We start from the raw sequence: 13,152 nt of genomic DNA, 5'->3' as shown, positions 1-13,152 counted from the left end.
TAGGATCAAAAACCCATTGCCATTAAAACAACAGAATTTAAAACTCAAGGTCCAGAGCCAGTGGCGGTAGAACACACCTGTAATCTCGGCATCTGGGCAGTAGAGGCAGAAGCAGCAAGAGTTTGAGGTGGGGCCCCTGAGAAAGCTTGGTGGGCAAAGAAACCTTTTGCCAGAATTGATGACCTAAGGGGCTCACAAGGTAGAAGAAGAAAACTAGCTCTCTGAAGTTATTCTCTGAATTCCACATGTATACACACCCACACACACACCCCCCACAGACACACACACCTAAACAGTTCAAAGTTATATTTAACTATATAGGAAATTTCAAGTCTCAAAAAACTTGTCTCAAAGCAAAAATATTCCACCCCCAAGAGAAACAAAACCAAGAAATCAAGTTCAAAGATGGTACACATGGTTTGCTGTCGTCTTTATTGTATTTTAAAGGCAGATATCAATTTGGAAGACTCTGCTCAAAACAGTGTGGAAATGAATGATTGGAGGCACTTTGTGGGACTCATGCCTGTAGTCCCAGCCTTGGGAAGCTGGGGCAGGCCAATTCTGAGCGGCAGGGCAGTCTCTTCTACACAGTGAAGTCCTGTTTTGAAAAGAAAAGGGAATCTGGGAGCAAGGAGCAATGCCGTGTGCAGGAAGAGCACACATTTGGAAATCTGGGTATACTCTCTGCAGAGGATTAGATTTTTTTTTTTAATGAAGAGTACTAGAGTGTGTTTGCACAGAGGTAGGAATGAAATGGCGGAGAGAATGAAAGTAAGGGGTTCACAAAGAGAAAATTCTGGAAAACGTGGAAGGTTGGGCAGCAAAGCCCACGCTGAAGACTTTGTGAAGATGTACAGCAGGTTTAACAACCTAGGAAAGATACAAACTGGAGGTGTGGGTGGGTGGTTTAGCCAAGGGGCTTGAATCAGCTTTGACTAAAAAGCAAGTTAAACGGACCTGCAGTCACAGAGCTTGCTCTTCCTGAAGCTTGGATCATACATGGCAGCTCCTCATGAATTCTAACCTACCTAGTGAGTCCTAACAGTGTAAAATTCCAGAAGATAAAGTGAATTTCCCAACCTACACCGTTTGGTGCCCGCTCCACCGAGCTGTAGACTTTTTCGCGGCCAGATGGTGTTTGTTTGCGATCAGTAGCTGCCTCTCAGACAGCTCACATCATATCAGTGTTGTTGAAGATAATGTATTCGCGTCTGCTGTGGCGCAGAACGTAGGCATGCTGGTCTGTTCTGGTTCTGCGCTGCTGATGGCTATAACCTTCTAAGTAAGTGACAGAATTTCTAAGTTCCTGTGCTTCTGCCTCACAGGGTGGTTAACGGCCCGCTTAGCTCGTGAAATGTATCCCAGAGAGGCCACAGGTTCAGACTTACCCTGGAGATGCAAACTCTACTTGGAATTTCTCCTGTCATCTGCTCTGATGGCCCCAGTGCTCCCAGGTCTAGCTCCTTCCCCCACTCCCACCCTCATCCCCACCCCCATCCCCACCCCACACCCCTCTCAATCACAAATGTCTTCACTTTTTTTTTTCTTCAAAGCGCCAAGTGTCCATCCTAAGACAAATGGCTGTCACATCTGGTTTCCCAACGTCAGTTTCTTTAGGACATGTTTCTTAGCAATCCCTGAAGATTTGTTTGGGAAGAGAGGCCACCTATGTTTCTCTCTTCCTCTCTCTCTCTCTCTCTCTCTCTCTCTCTCTCTCTCTCTCTCTCTCTCACACACACACACACACACNNNCTCTCTCTCTCTCTCTCTCTCTCTCTCTCTCTCTCTCTCTCTCTCTCTCTCATACACACACACACACACACACACGCACACACACAAATGTACAAGCATACACACCCATCTCGAGCGTGCAGCTGTCTGGATAGAGTCGAGGGGCCAAGATGCCAACGTAGATGGGTTTCTTTGCTGCTCAACAAATCCCGGCAGCAGGTGAGAGCTTGCTTCTTCCTTCTACGCTCGGTTCCCTGATCCTCCTCCGCCAATCCCACCCAGCTCCTCAGCCCCTCCCCTCAGTACCCCTGTCTGAAGGGTGCCACTGAGCCTCACTCCACCCTCCTCTGCAGGAGCCAACCGGCGGCAAGCGGCAGTTCTGGACTAGGAATCCAAACACGTAAAAAACCGCTCTGGACTGCCGTGTCTGCAGGGCTGGTGCTTGCGCTCCTCCGGTGAGGGTCAGAGCGCCGACTGCGCGCGGCTTATCTGGGGTTTCCAGTTCCTGCAGGCAACGCCCATGGTCCTGGACTGCGCCTTCGAGGACATTCACTCTCCACTTTCAGAAAAGTTTGGACAAAGTGAATTTGGGTTGAGTTTGGGAGATGGCAGCGGCGCCCTCTGCTTTCTTCCTCTGTGCTACCTTTCATAAGTCCCCATCTCCAACCCCCTCCATCCTTGCCGCACTGACACCCAGCTCCCAGACCCTTCTTTTCTTTCCGTGATTCCCTGACCTCGGTGGGGGTTGGGGATGTCAGTTTTGTTCCCTGCTGGTTTCATTCTCCTCCCCGTTCCTATCTACTGAACTTCACCCATTTCTAAGTCCTCACCCGGCCATTCTCCTCTCCTTTTCGCTCCACCTCTACAGCGTTCTCTCCCACTCCATTTGATCTATCCAGCTTCTTACCGCACCCACATGGTCCCTCCCTCCACCTTCCTACCTAATCTTCTCTCCCTCAAATCCTGACCATGGATTCTGAATCTTCTTGGACTGCCACTCCCTCCCCTGGGGGCACTCTGTCTGTCCCCAATGCTACCATACCCTGGCTGGGCAGGGATGAAGAGCTAGCCAAAGTGGAGATTGGTATCCTAGCTACTGTCCTGGTTCTGGCCACAGGGGGCAACCTGGCTGTACTGCTGATGCTGGGCTGCCAGGGCCGCAAGCGTTCCCGCATGCACCTGTTTGTGCTGCACTTGGCCCTGACTGACCTGGGCGTGGCGCTTTTCCAGGTACTGCCTCAGTTGCTCTGGGATATCACCTACCGCTTCCAGGGCTCTGACCTCCTCTGCCGGGCCGTCAAGTATCTGCAGGTGCTCAGCATGTTTGCTTCCACTTACATGCTGCTGGCCATGACGCTGGACCGGTACCTGGCTGTCTGTCACCCCCTTCGCAGCCTCCAGCAGCCCAGCCATTCCACCTACCCTCTCATTGCTGCCCCCTGGCTGCTGGCTGCCATCCTCAGCCTCCCTCAAATTTTCATTTTTTCTCTGCGAGAGGTGATCCAGGGCTCAGGGGTGTTGGACTGCTGGGCAGATTTCTACTTTTCTTGGGGGCCACGGGCCTACATCACCTGGACCACCATGGCCATCTTTGTGCTCCCTGTGGCCATGCTCACAGCCTGTTACAGCCTCATTTGCTGTGAGATCTACAAGAACCTTAAAGTAAAGACACAGGCTGGCAGGGAGGAAAGAAAGGGCTGGAGGACTTGGGACAAGTCCTCATCTTCTTCCCCTGCTGCGGCCACTAGAAGGCTGCCATCCCGGGTCAGCAGCATCAGCACCATCTCCAGGGCAAAGATGCGAACTGTGAAGATGACCTTTGTCATTGTGCTGGCCTACATCGCTTGCTGGGCACCCTTCTTCAGTGTGCAGATGTGGTCTGTGTGGGATGAGGATGCCCCTAATGAAGGCAAGTATGCGGCTTGTGTGAGGTGGTGAGGGAGGACAGTGGGGTTAGGATAAGGACCACAGTCTCTCCCGGGGCCAGGCAGGGCACAAATGAATGGAGTAACTAAGAAAGTTGATGCTTGTTTATCTTAGAGTATGATCTGCAGCTATAACAAATGCCTACCTAATATTTACAACAAAGAGGCTTCTCACTGTCCTAGAAGCTGGGAAGATTGGAAGGGTTCTTCTTATAAGTGGGGACTCTGACAATTTCCAGGGAGGTGAAGGACACCTCCTGAAAGTGACCAGCCTGGCTTTTCTCAAGGACATACTCTTATGGTAACATTTTTTTTCTTGAAAACCCATTAGTCTATTAATCCGCAATCCCCTATAGTCTAATCCATTCCCCAAGGTCTCACCTCAAAATAGTATTGGCATGTGATTTTGAGGGCTCTGTTTCTAAGACATGAATTCTGGGGGCCAGACCTTCAAACCAGTCCTGCCTCATGTGGTCCCATCCAGCCCACCAAGGCTGTGTGAGTGGGTATCAATTATGTGGAATTTCTTGATTTTTAAATTTTGGTTACTTATTTAACAATTTAAAAATACGATGTGATGCTAGGGAAAGCCTTTGTTCTGGAACAAGGCAGAAATCAGCGTGGCCTCTGTGGGGAGGAGATGTTTTGGTAGATTTGCTCAGCCAACTTCTGGTCGCTTCAGAGACTTTCCAGAGCTGAAAGGGAGTTTCAAACAATCTAGTCCAGGATGGCAAAGAACGGGACTGTCTTCTCTCTTAGTGCACTTCCCTTCTGTGTCTGGACATAGCCCTGTGGCCTTTCTCAGTAGCCCTTTCTAAAGAGTTCAGGCTGGCATATGCCAGCCAGAGGATCTCAACTTCAGTTCTTTCATTATGTCACCGAGGAAAGGGAGGCTCAGAAAGGAAGAGTCTGTGACTTGGCAAAGTAAAGGGGAGAAGCCCAGTCTTCCAGCTCTTTGCCTTTTTCCTTTAACCCATTGCTTGCTTACAACCCTGGTTCTTCACTTGGCTCTATATGTGAACCTGCATGGTGTTATGGAGTAGCTTTCTCTACAGAAGAGAGGTTTGTTCCTTATCTGAAAAACAAAATGAGACTCTCCGAGAAGACAGCTCTGCACGGTGACAGGGAATGATGCACACAGCAACCTCCCGAGCTTCAAATGCTGCAGGTGGCTCAGGCTGACCTTGGGACTCACTGTGTAACCCAGGTTGAACTTTTGATCCTCCTGCCCCTATCTCCTGAGTGTTGGGATTGCAGATTGTAACACCATGCTTGGTTCTGTCTCCCTTCTTGACTGTCCCCTGGACATTAGTCTAGACACAAAGGTGTTTGCAAGTGTTTCTGTAAGCAACGAGCATATTAAACCCAACTTACTATGAAGGCTCCTCCTGTTCTAGCCAAGGAGAGACTAGTAGAAAGGGCTTCTTGGTACCAAGTATGTGAACCTGCGTGGTGTTCGGAGTGGCTTTCTCTACAGTACATCTGAACAACCCAGAACTCAGGGAAGCCTTAAAGATACTGGTCTAAAATGCCACTGCTAGTCGGTGATGGAGCCAGGACTTAATTCAGGGGTTTTATGGGCCAGCTTCATCTGTTACAGGACTTTTCTCCCAACAATTACAGTCTGGCCAGTGACAACAAGGCTGGAGTAGTTATTTGCCCTTGTTTGAAGGATGTGTGGGAGGGTGGATTCTGTTTTCTCCATTAGGTAGTGTGTTTTTTTTCCTGTTTGCCTGCAAGATCCATCCATTATTGTGAGCCTGGTCCCCAATACACTGTGTGCACAGAGAGTGATTGCCTGTGGCCGAGGGCCTCTAGGAACCAGTGCAGGGAGTGAGCAGGGTCTTACAATCCACTCTCAGAGACATGAGAGCTCCATGGGCTCTGATCACTGCCTGAGATTTTTGTGTTCAGTACACCCCATTCCTCCTTGTTCCCCCATGTCTTCTTGCCCCTGTGGGCTATATTCTGCCTGGACTGGCTGTGGGAGATCTTCCCACAAGGGCTGAGAAGCAGAGCCTCCACGGAGTCTGATGCTTCTCCCTGGGGCATTCCCAGCCCCTACACTGTGCCCAGCTCAGATGGACCAGATCAAAATCTGCTTCCTAAGGCGTGGAATATGTGCACCTAAGCCAAAGGCTTTGGCTTCTGTCCCTAGGACTTGTGTCTTTTATTAAATGTTCCCACCCTACACCCTCTCTATTTTTGTCCCAAGAGGGGCCCTACCCTGAGCACACCTGAGGGGGTTATTCCTGATTGGCAGAAGCTTTGTTATGGACTGCAGGGTAAACACGTGAGCTAGACCATGGAGGTTGTTTAGCGGTGGAAGCTCTGATGGGGTCTGGGATCTCCACTTTAGAGAGAGAAGAATGGACTGTACTGGAAGAACTGGAAAGTCTGCTTGTGACCTTCCTCCCAGGCCCGGCCTTGCTTTCAGAGATTCTCAACCTCTGTGAAGAAGCTGATAGTGGGCCAGCTGTGCCCCTGCACGGATGTGTCTGGCAGGAGGCCAGGGCCTTCGGATCCGCATTCCTGCTCTTGAGAAGTGTTTCATTAAATCTCTGGGAAGAATTTTGTATGTGGAAGTGATCTTAGTGGAATTTTTCACCTATCCATTTTGCCTGACTAAGAAACGTTTTCCCCTATGAGAGAGTAGAATCCGAGAGGCCATCTGAGAACAAGACCCAGATGCAAGCAGATGCTCTGTGCCTAGCAGCTGTCCCTGCTGGACTTGGGGATGGTGGTCGCCTAAGACCATCAGAAAACACAGGTATTTTTATTACAAATAACAACAGCAACATAACAGGAATGAAGCAACAATAAAAGTAAGTTTATGGTCGGGGGTCACCACGACATGAGGAACTATATTAAAGGGTTGGAGCACCAGGAAGGTTGAGAACTGCTGAACTAGATGAAGATTGTTTGCCTGACAAGCAGATAAAGATGGCTGAAGTTACCCAGGGGAGAGCTGACTGTCGTTGGAAAGATACGTTTTACCTTACCATGTCTGTGGGTCAGGAATTTACACACCATTTTGTTGGGTCCTGTGACTCAGAGTCTCTCACAGGGAAGCAGTCATGGTGTCAGCCAGGTCTATCGTCATCTGAGGGCCCACCCAGGAGAAAATCCCCTTTCAAGTGTGCTGGTGTGTGGGCTGGCTGGCAGGCCTCAGTGCGTAGGCTGGCCACATGGCATTGGTTCCTTGCCGTGAAGGCCTCTCCACAGGCCTGCTTGTAGCATGGCAGTTGGCTTCTCCATGTAGTGAAGTTTTAGAAGCTTTATCCCAAGGTCTGCTGGTCTATTGCTTTGGACCAGAGGAGAAGGAGAATATGGTGATCAGAGCATATGACAAGAATGCTCTCTAGGAAATCGAAAGACCAAAACAACTGGTTGTTGTTGTTGTTGTTTTGGTTTTTCAAGACAGGGTTCCTTTGTGTAGCAGCCCTGGAGGTCCTGGAACTCACTCTGTAGACCAGGCTGGCCTCACACTCAGAGATCCACCTGCTCCTGCCTCCCAAGTGCTTGGGGTCAAAGGCATGTGCCACCTAATACTTTCCTACTATCGCTGCTCAGCATGCATCAAATTTGTTTATCTTTGGATTTCATTGGATTGGAATGTTTGGTTTTTAAAATTTTTGTTTGAGTTTCATACTGAAAATAATCAGGGTTGGGTGTAGGTAGAGACTGCTTGTTCATTCCCAGCAGCCCAGACCCAAATACTTACACAGAAACTATATTAATTGCAACACTGCTTGGCCTATTAGCTCAGGCTTCTTATTAACTAACTCGTCCATCTTAAATTAACATGTTTCTGTTAATCTGTGTATTTCTACAAGGCCATGGTCTACTGGTAAGGTTCAGGCATTCTGGCATCTTTCTCCTTCAGTAGCTACACGGCAACTCTTTGACTCTACCTACTCTCTCTGTGTATCTCTGGATTTCCCTTCTGGCTTTATTCTGCCCTGCCAGAGGCCAAAGTAGCTTCTTTATTAACCAATTGTAATAAAACATATTCACAGAATACAGAGGGGGATCCCACATCAGTTGGGGAGGTGGCTCAGGGTGTAAAGTGTTTGCATGCCAATCTGAGGAGCTGAATTCGGGTCTCCAGCATCCATGTAAAAAGCCTAGTGTGGTAGTGGGATCCAGTGCTGGAACAGGAAGTGCCTGAAGGCTTCCGTACAAGTCTAGGCTGTCCAAGTCTAGCCAATAAGTGGGCTCTGAACTCAATCAGATGTCCTGTCTCAAAAAATAAAAAATAGTAAGGTAGATAGTGATAGAGTCAGACACCTCACATGAACCTCTGACCTTCCCGCATGCATATACAAGCATGTACAACTGTATACACATATGTACACACACGTATATACCACACATACATGCATTAAATACATTAAAATAATTATGTTGTTGAATAAATTTTGGCCTGGGATTATTAGAATAGAATTTCCAGCAAAATTTGGAATGGCCCTATATATTCTTCTGTCATTTTATGCCACATATTCTTACAAAGTGACGGTCTCAGCATTGACTATTATAAATTTGAAATATAAGCAACTCTGGAAAACACTGAAAATGCTTTGTGTTCTTCAATATCAAATACTTGGCTAAGATCTGCTTATATGAAAATTAAGAAGCACACCGCCCCATTGTGCACAAAAACTCGGTTTTGTCTTTAATAAATGTAGAGCAAAAACTGTTTCAAAATAAATTTCTTGAACCCCAGAGAGCAGGAGCTCTGATTTAGGTAAGAGCAGCCCAGAAAATTTGCACTGTAATTTCAGTGACAGACATTTCGAAGAGTAAAGAATGTGGGGAAACCAGACCCCCCCAAAAAATCCATAGCAGTTACACAGAGAGGAGAGATGCTGGGAAGACCCCCTCTTCTTGGTAGCCATAAGATAACATTTTAGAGACCCCTGCTGTTTTGGTGACTTGGTGGCCTAAGATCCTCTGTGAATTACATGCTCGGGAAATTCAGAGCAGGGGCTGGGAGTTTATATGCTGAACCCAGTCAGTAGAATACCTCCAGAGTGTAAGAAAGAAACTAAATCAAAAGCACGCGATATTCACGGTCAGTGATGTGGAAACCTAGCCAGAGCTAGAGTCTGCAGGGGACTTAAGCTTCGGCTCCAAGCAGCGCTTCAAGCATTGGGAAAGGGACCCATTCAAGCCCGGTATGGGACCAGTGTTGGCGATTGCGCCCATGAAGGGACTCCCCCAAGGATGACCGGCATCTGAGATGCAGCCAGTGAAGAGCCACATACTGGCTGAACCAGAGTCGGTAACCTGATCATCCGAAGTGCTCCCAAAGCTGAGAACAGCATCCACAGCACAGAGCTCGGCCCTGAAGAATCCCCCAGCATCTGTGACCTTACACAATTTGTGAGGGGGTTCCAGGCTTCTGGGAGTCAGGGAAGGATTGCCAAGAGACTTGAGACAGGAACGTGAGCAAACAGGCCAGCCTGTATTCATACTCTGCGCCCCCACGCAGCTTGCTCCCTTTCACATCCCGTATTTAATACCCAGTACCAGCTTACCAGGCCAGCTGCACCCTGCTCTGCTCTTGTTCTCTCCCTACCTGCTCCTCTTTCTGTAAGCACACAGGCTGGCCAGGGTGGGAGTGCTTCTGTGTCTCCGTCCTCTGTGAGCTGGGGTGGTTCCAGGTTAGCTGCATTTCCTTACCTTTCTCTTCCCGTTCCAACTTTAGCCCAAACGACCCACCCCACCCCGACCCACACCTTTGTCCCTCCTGCCCCCTCCCATTTACAGTTCCCTCCTCTACTTTCTTCATCCACCCAGCACTCGTCTTACCGTTTTTCTCTCCTACCCATACCTTCACTAATAAATTCATGCTTACAGTTCTATCAATTCTTCTTTATTATCTAAAATTATTGGTACCAAGAAGTGATTGTTGTTTAACTACGACTATACTTTCATAGTGGGCCTCTTCCTTGAGAGCGACTGTCTTTACACCATTCCTCTTGGAGGGGAGATGGCTCCTGGTGCCCTGAAGTCTAATAGAGGAAAACGATGCCTCAACCCCACTATCAGTATCTTCTCTGAACACTGTAAATACTTCTACTGAAAGAATAAGAGTGAGTTTTTAAAATCCAACCAATGACCTAACCCCAGATGCGCAAGTCCCAACCCCAATGCATAAGAAACATAAAAAGCTAAGAATGACTCCAATGAGACCAAATTAGACAAAAATCCCATGCAAAGAATTTGAAGGAATAATTTTAATCCTAGAGAGCACAAACTCCCAAGTAAGTTTCAGGAGAACACAAAGAGCTGAAGGAAATCAATACAAGATGTGAAAGAGACCAAAATATTGAAAAAAAAAATAAATACTAGTAAGTCAACAGGAAAGTCTGTGGAAGGGCTCAGCCAAAGGGCAGATGATGAGAAGAATGAAGTATCAGAGTTTGGAGACAAGATGGAGGAGCTGGAACAACCAATGACAAAGGTAAATCAGTAAGGAAGTGTGAGCAGAACATTTGAGACCTAAGGGATCCCCTGACCTAATCTACAAACCATGGGCATAAAAGGAAGAGAGAAGAAGTCATGCTAAAAGGCATAGAAAACATTTCCAATAAAGCCAAAGCTTCAAAACTCACCTATCTAAGGGAGCTGCCCACCCAGGTAAAGGAAGAATTTAAGACACCAAATAAGACCAGAAAAGATCTTCCCTACATTGTATTATAGAGTACCTTGAAAGCAGCAAGAGAAAAACAACAAGTCACACAGAAAGACAAGCCTGTCAGAGCAATGGGAGGGCTTAGGGCAATAGGTTTCAAGCTCCAAAAGACAACGGTCATCTCAGCCTGCAGCCCACCATCCTCAAAGCAGAAAGAAAACTTTCCGCGATGGAAACAGGCTAAAGGAACCCATGCCCTCCAGGCTACAGTAGACCTGAAGGAATCCTTCATATCAAAGAGAAAAATACAATGACTTTGTGATTTAGATCAGTAAATGTTCCGTTTGTTTACCTGTATACCCAAGGAAGCATACATTTTTCTTGGGAAAGAAGGGACCACAGAGAACGTTTCAGAAGGTCTGCTTTAAGATTAAGACTGAACCTATCTACAGAGTGAGCCAGGATCAAAAGAAAAGGAAGGAGAGAAGGCTCAAATTAGAGATTCGTGGTCCAGATTTTAAAGCAAAACCTTGTTCTTCTGTTTGGACCCATCCTACCCAGGCAGTGTTTACTCTTCTAAATCGAACTTGAACCAAACCTTATCACTACGGTTACAAATCAACTGAAACTGGGCCAGTGAGACTGGGACTCGGGAGTTAAAGGTCAAGCCTGAACTGCACTCTCTGGCTATAGAACCCCAAGTGAACCTTTTCTCCATCTAGGACTTCATGCCTTCATCTGGAGACCCAGCCTCTGTCCTGTGTCCCCCCCCCCCCCAGACCCTTGAGCTGTCATTCTAAGACATTTTGTGCTTCTCTCTCTCTCTCTCTGCAGATTCCACCAATGTGGCTTTCACCATCTCCATGCTTCTGGGCAACCTCAGCAGCTGCTGCAACCCCTGGATCTACATGGGCTTCAACAGCCACCTGCTGCCACGTTCCCTGAGTCACCGTGTCTGCTGCAGGGGTTCCCAGCCCCGGGTGCACAGGCAACTCTCCAACAGCAGCCTTGCTAGCCGCCGAACGACATTACTGACCCACTCTGGTGGTCCCTCCACCCTCCGTCTCAGCCTTAACCTCAGCCTCCATGCGAAGCCTAGGCCTGCTGAGTCACCAAAGGGTTTAGAGCAGAGGGATGGAGAAGCCATCGTGGAGACCAGCATCTTTTAGAGAGAACTCCCTAGAACCCGGCTCTGCACATCTCAGGCTTTGGGAATGAGGAAGAAAAGGGTTGGTGGTGGTACTGAGCGGAGCCTAATTTGAAGTAACCTAAAGAGGCTAGAATGGCTGCCACTACCCCAGGTGTCATGGCAGCCTCTAGTGAGCACTGTCCATTCTCTCTCAGTTTTAGATTGCTGGAAACCAGGCGGGTCAAATTCCTTGTTTCTTCCACATTCATAAGAGCACCCACAAACATACCCAACTGGTGGTTAGAGAGCTCTAGATGGCACTATCAGCTCAGAGGCTTGCCTCATGACTTGGCTAACTGTCCTCATTCTAACTTGACTGGTACATCTCAGTGCCACCAGGAGAGAAGAGATTAGAAGAACAAATGTGTGGGACTTTCAGCTCTACCCGTCTGTCTACAGAAATGAGGCAGCCTGATGGTGACGTGGGACCTCGTACCTGATGGTGATGATTTGGAACTGATACCAAGTAGGGACGAAGTAAATGGTAGCTCTTCTCCTGCCACTAGATGGGTGGCCTGGGGACACATCATGGGTTCTCAGTGGTCTGGCCCACTGGTGCTGAGACATGGAGACAGAGGAGAGGGAAGGCAGAATAGAAATGATCACGACAAAATCAGGAGAAGGAATAAGGCTGAGAGGCCACAGGCCTAGGATCTTCCTCCTCATCTCCTCCAGACTGTGTGGGATAGACTTCCTTTCTGAAAGAGCTGACATGGTCCTGGCTCTAGAGAGCACAGAGGTTCTAAGGGAAGTTGGAATCAAGGTTTAAGGCTCTGCTCTGCCCTGGGAAGCCACCTCCACCTCCAGGTCTCAGCTTCCTCACTTATAGTGAGATGGCTGCTAAGGTCTTTCTCAGCTCTAGTTGTCTATGACTTTGCAAGACTGGAATTGGGTAATAGCACAAACCCACAAAGGGCATTCTAGCCAGCAGGCTCTAGCATTGCCCCATTTTCATAACAATTGCGTATTCGTCTTTACTTCAGTTCTGGTAGATCACGACATACCAGAACGGGTCCCTTTGACCTCAGTTCTGTATTGCTCCTGAGACAGGAAGAAGAGACAGCGAAGAAAGATGAAACCTTGGGCCTGGCCCCACATTTCCTGATTATTTCCAGGGGAGCTAAAATCTTAGAGGAACTTCCCTGCCTTCATTCTGGGTCTCAGGGACAGCCAAGATTATACAAAAAGCATCAGCTCACAGCAGGCCAGGGGGCTGGGTCCTGGTCCTGGCCTAGCAGTGACAACAGTCAGTAGCATGCTGAGCCTGGCCAGCTCAGCTAGGAGAGTCAGACGAAGTGGGTATACACGCGGTTTGCAATCACGACGGATCTACACGCTTTTGAGGAAAACTCTAAGGGACAGGCTCGCTCCCCCATGCCTCGGGAATCTTTGAAGAGTGATTGTGGCTCTGTAAAGACACTACTCCTGTGTCAACTTGACACAAACTATGCTCATCTTGGAGGAGGGAACCTCAGCTGAGGACTTGCCTTCAGCAGCCTGGTCTGTGGGTATTTTCTTGGCTGATGATTGACCTGGGAGGACCTAGCTATTGTGGGTGGTGCCACCCTTGGGAAAGTGGTCATGGGTTGTACAAGAAAAAAAGACTGAGCTGAAGACATACATACAAGTAACATCATACATATATTTATTTATTTAGGGAATATATG

The 13,152-nt window shown here is 48.1% G+C and overlaps 1 protein-coding gene across 1 annotated transcript; it reads left to right on the top strand.

The window, feature by feature from the left end:
* The first annotated feature begins 2,179 nt into the window (after window positions 1-2,179).
* Window positions 2,180-11,564, top strand: Avpr1b (arginine vasopressin receptor 1B). Its single transcript, XM_050147837.1, has 2 exons — window positions 2,180-3,640; window positions 11,131-11,564. Exons 1-2 carry the CDS (start codon window positions 2,701-2,703, stop codon window positions 11,463-11,465), a joined length of 1,275 nt encoding a protein of 424 aa, XP_050003794.1. The 5' UTR covers window positions 2,180-2,700; the 3' UTR covers window positions 11,466-11,564.
* Window positions 11,565-13,152: the final 1,588 nt, after the last annotated feature.

This window comes from Alexandromys fortis, unplaced genomic scaffold (genome assembly GCF_014885135.2).
Source record: "Alexandromys fortis isolate MF-2015 unplaced genomic scaffold, M_Fortis_MF-2015_v1.1 scaffold_58, whole genome shotgun sequence".
NCBI classification, from domain to species: Eukaryota; Metazoa; Chordata; class Mammalia; order Rodentia; family Cricetidae; genus Alexandromys; species Alexandromys fortis.
The sequence above is the reverse complement of the archived record's forward strand: the minus strand, read 5'-3'. Positions and strand labels throughout refer to the sequence as shown.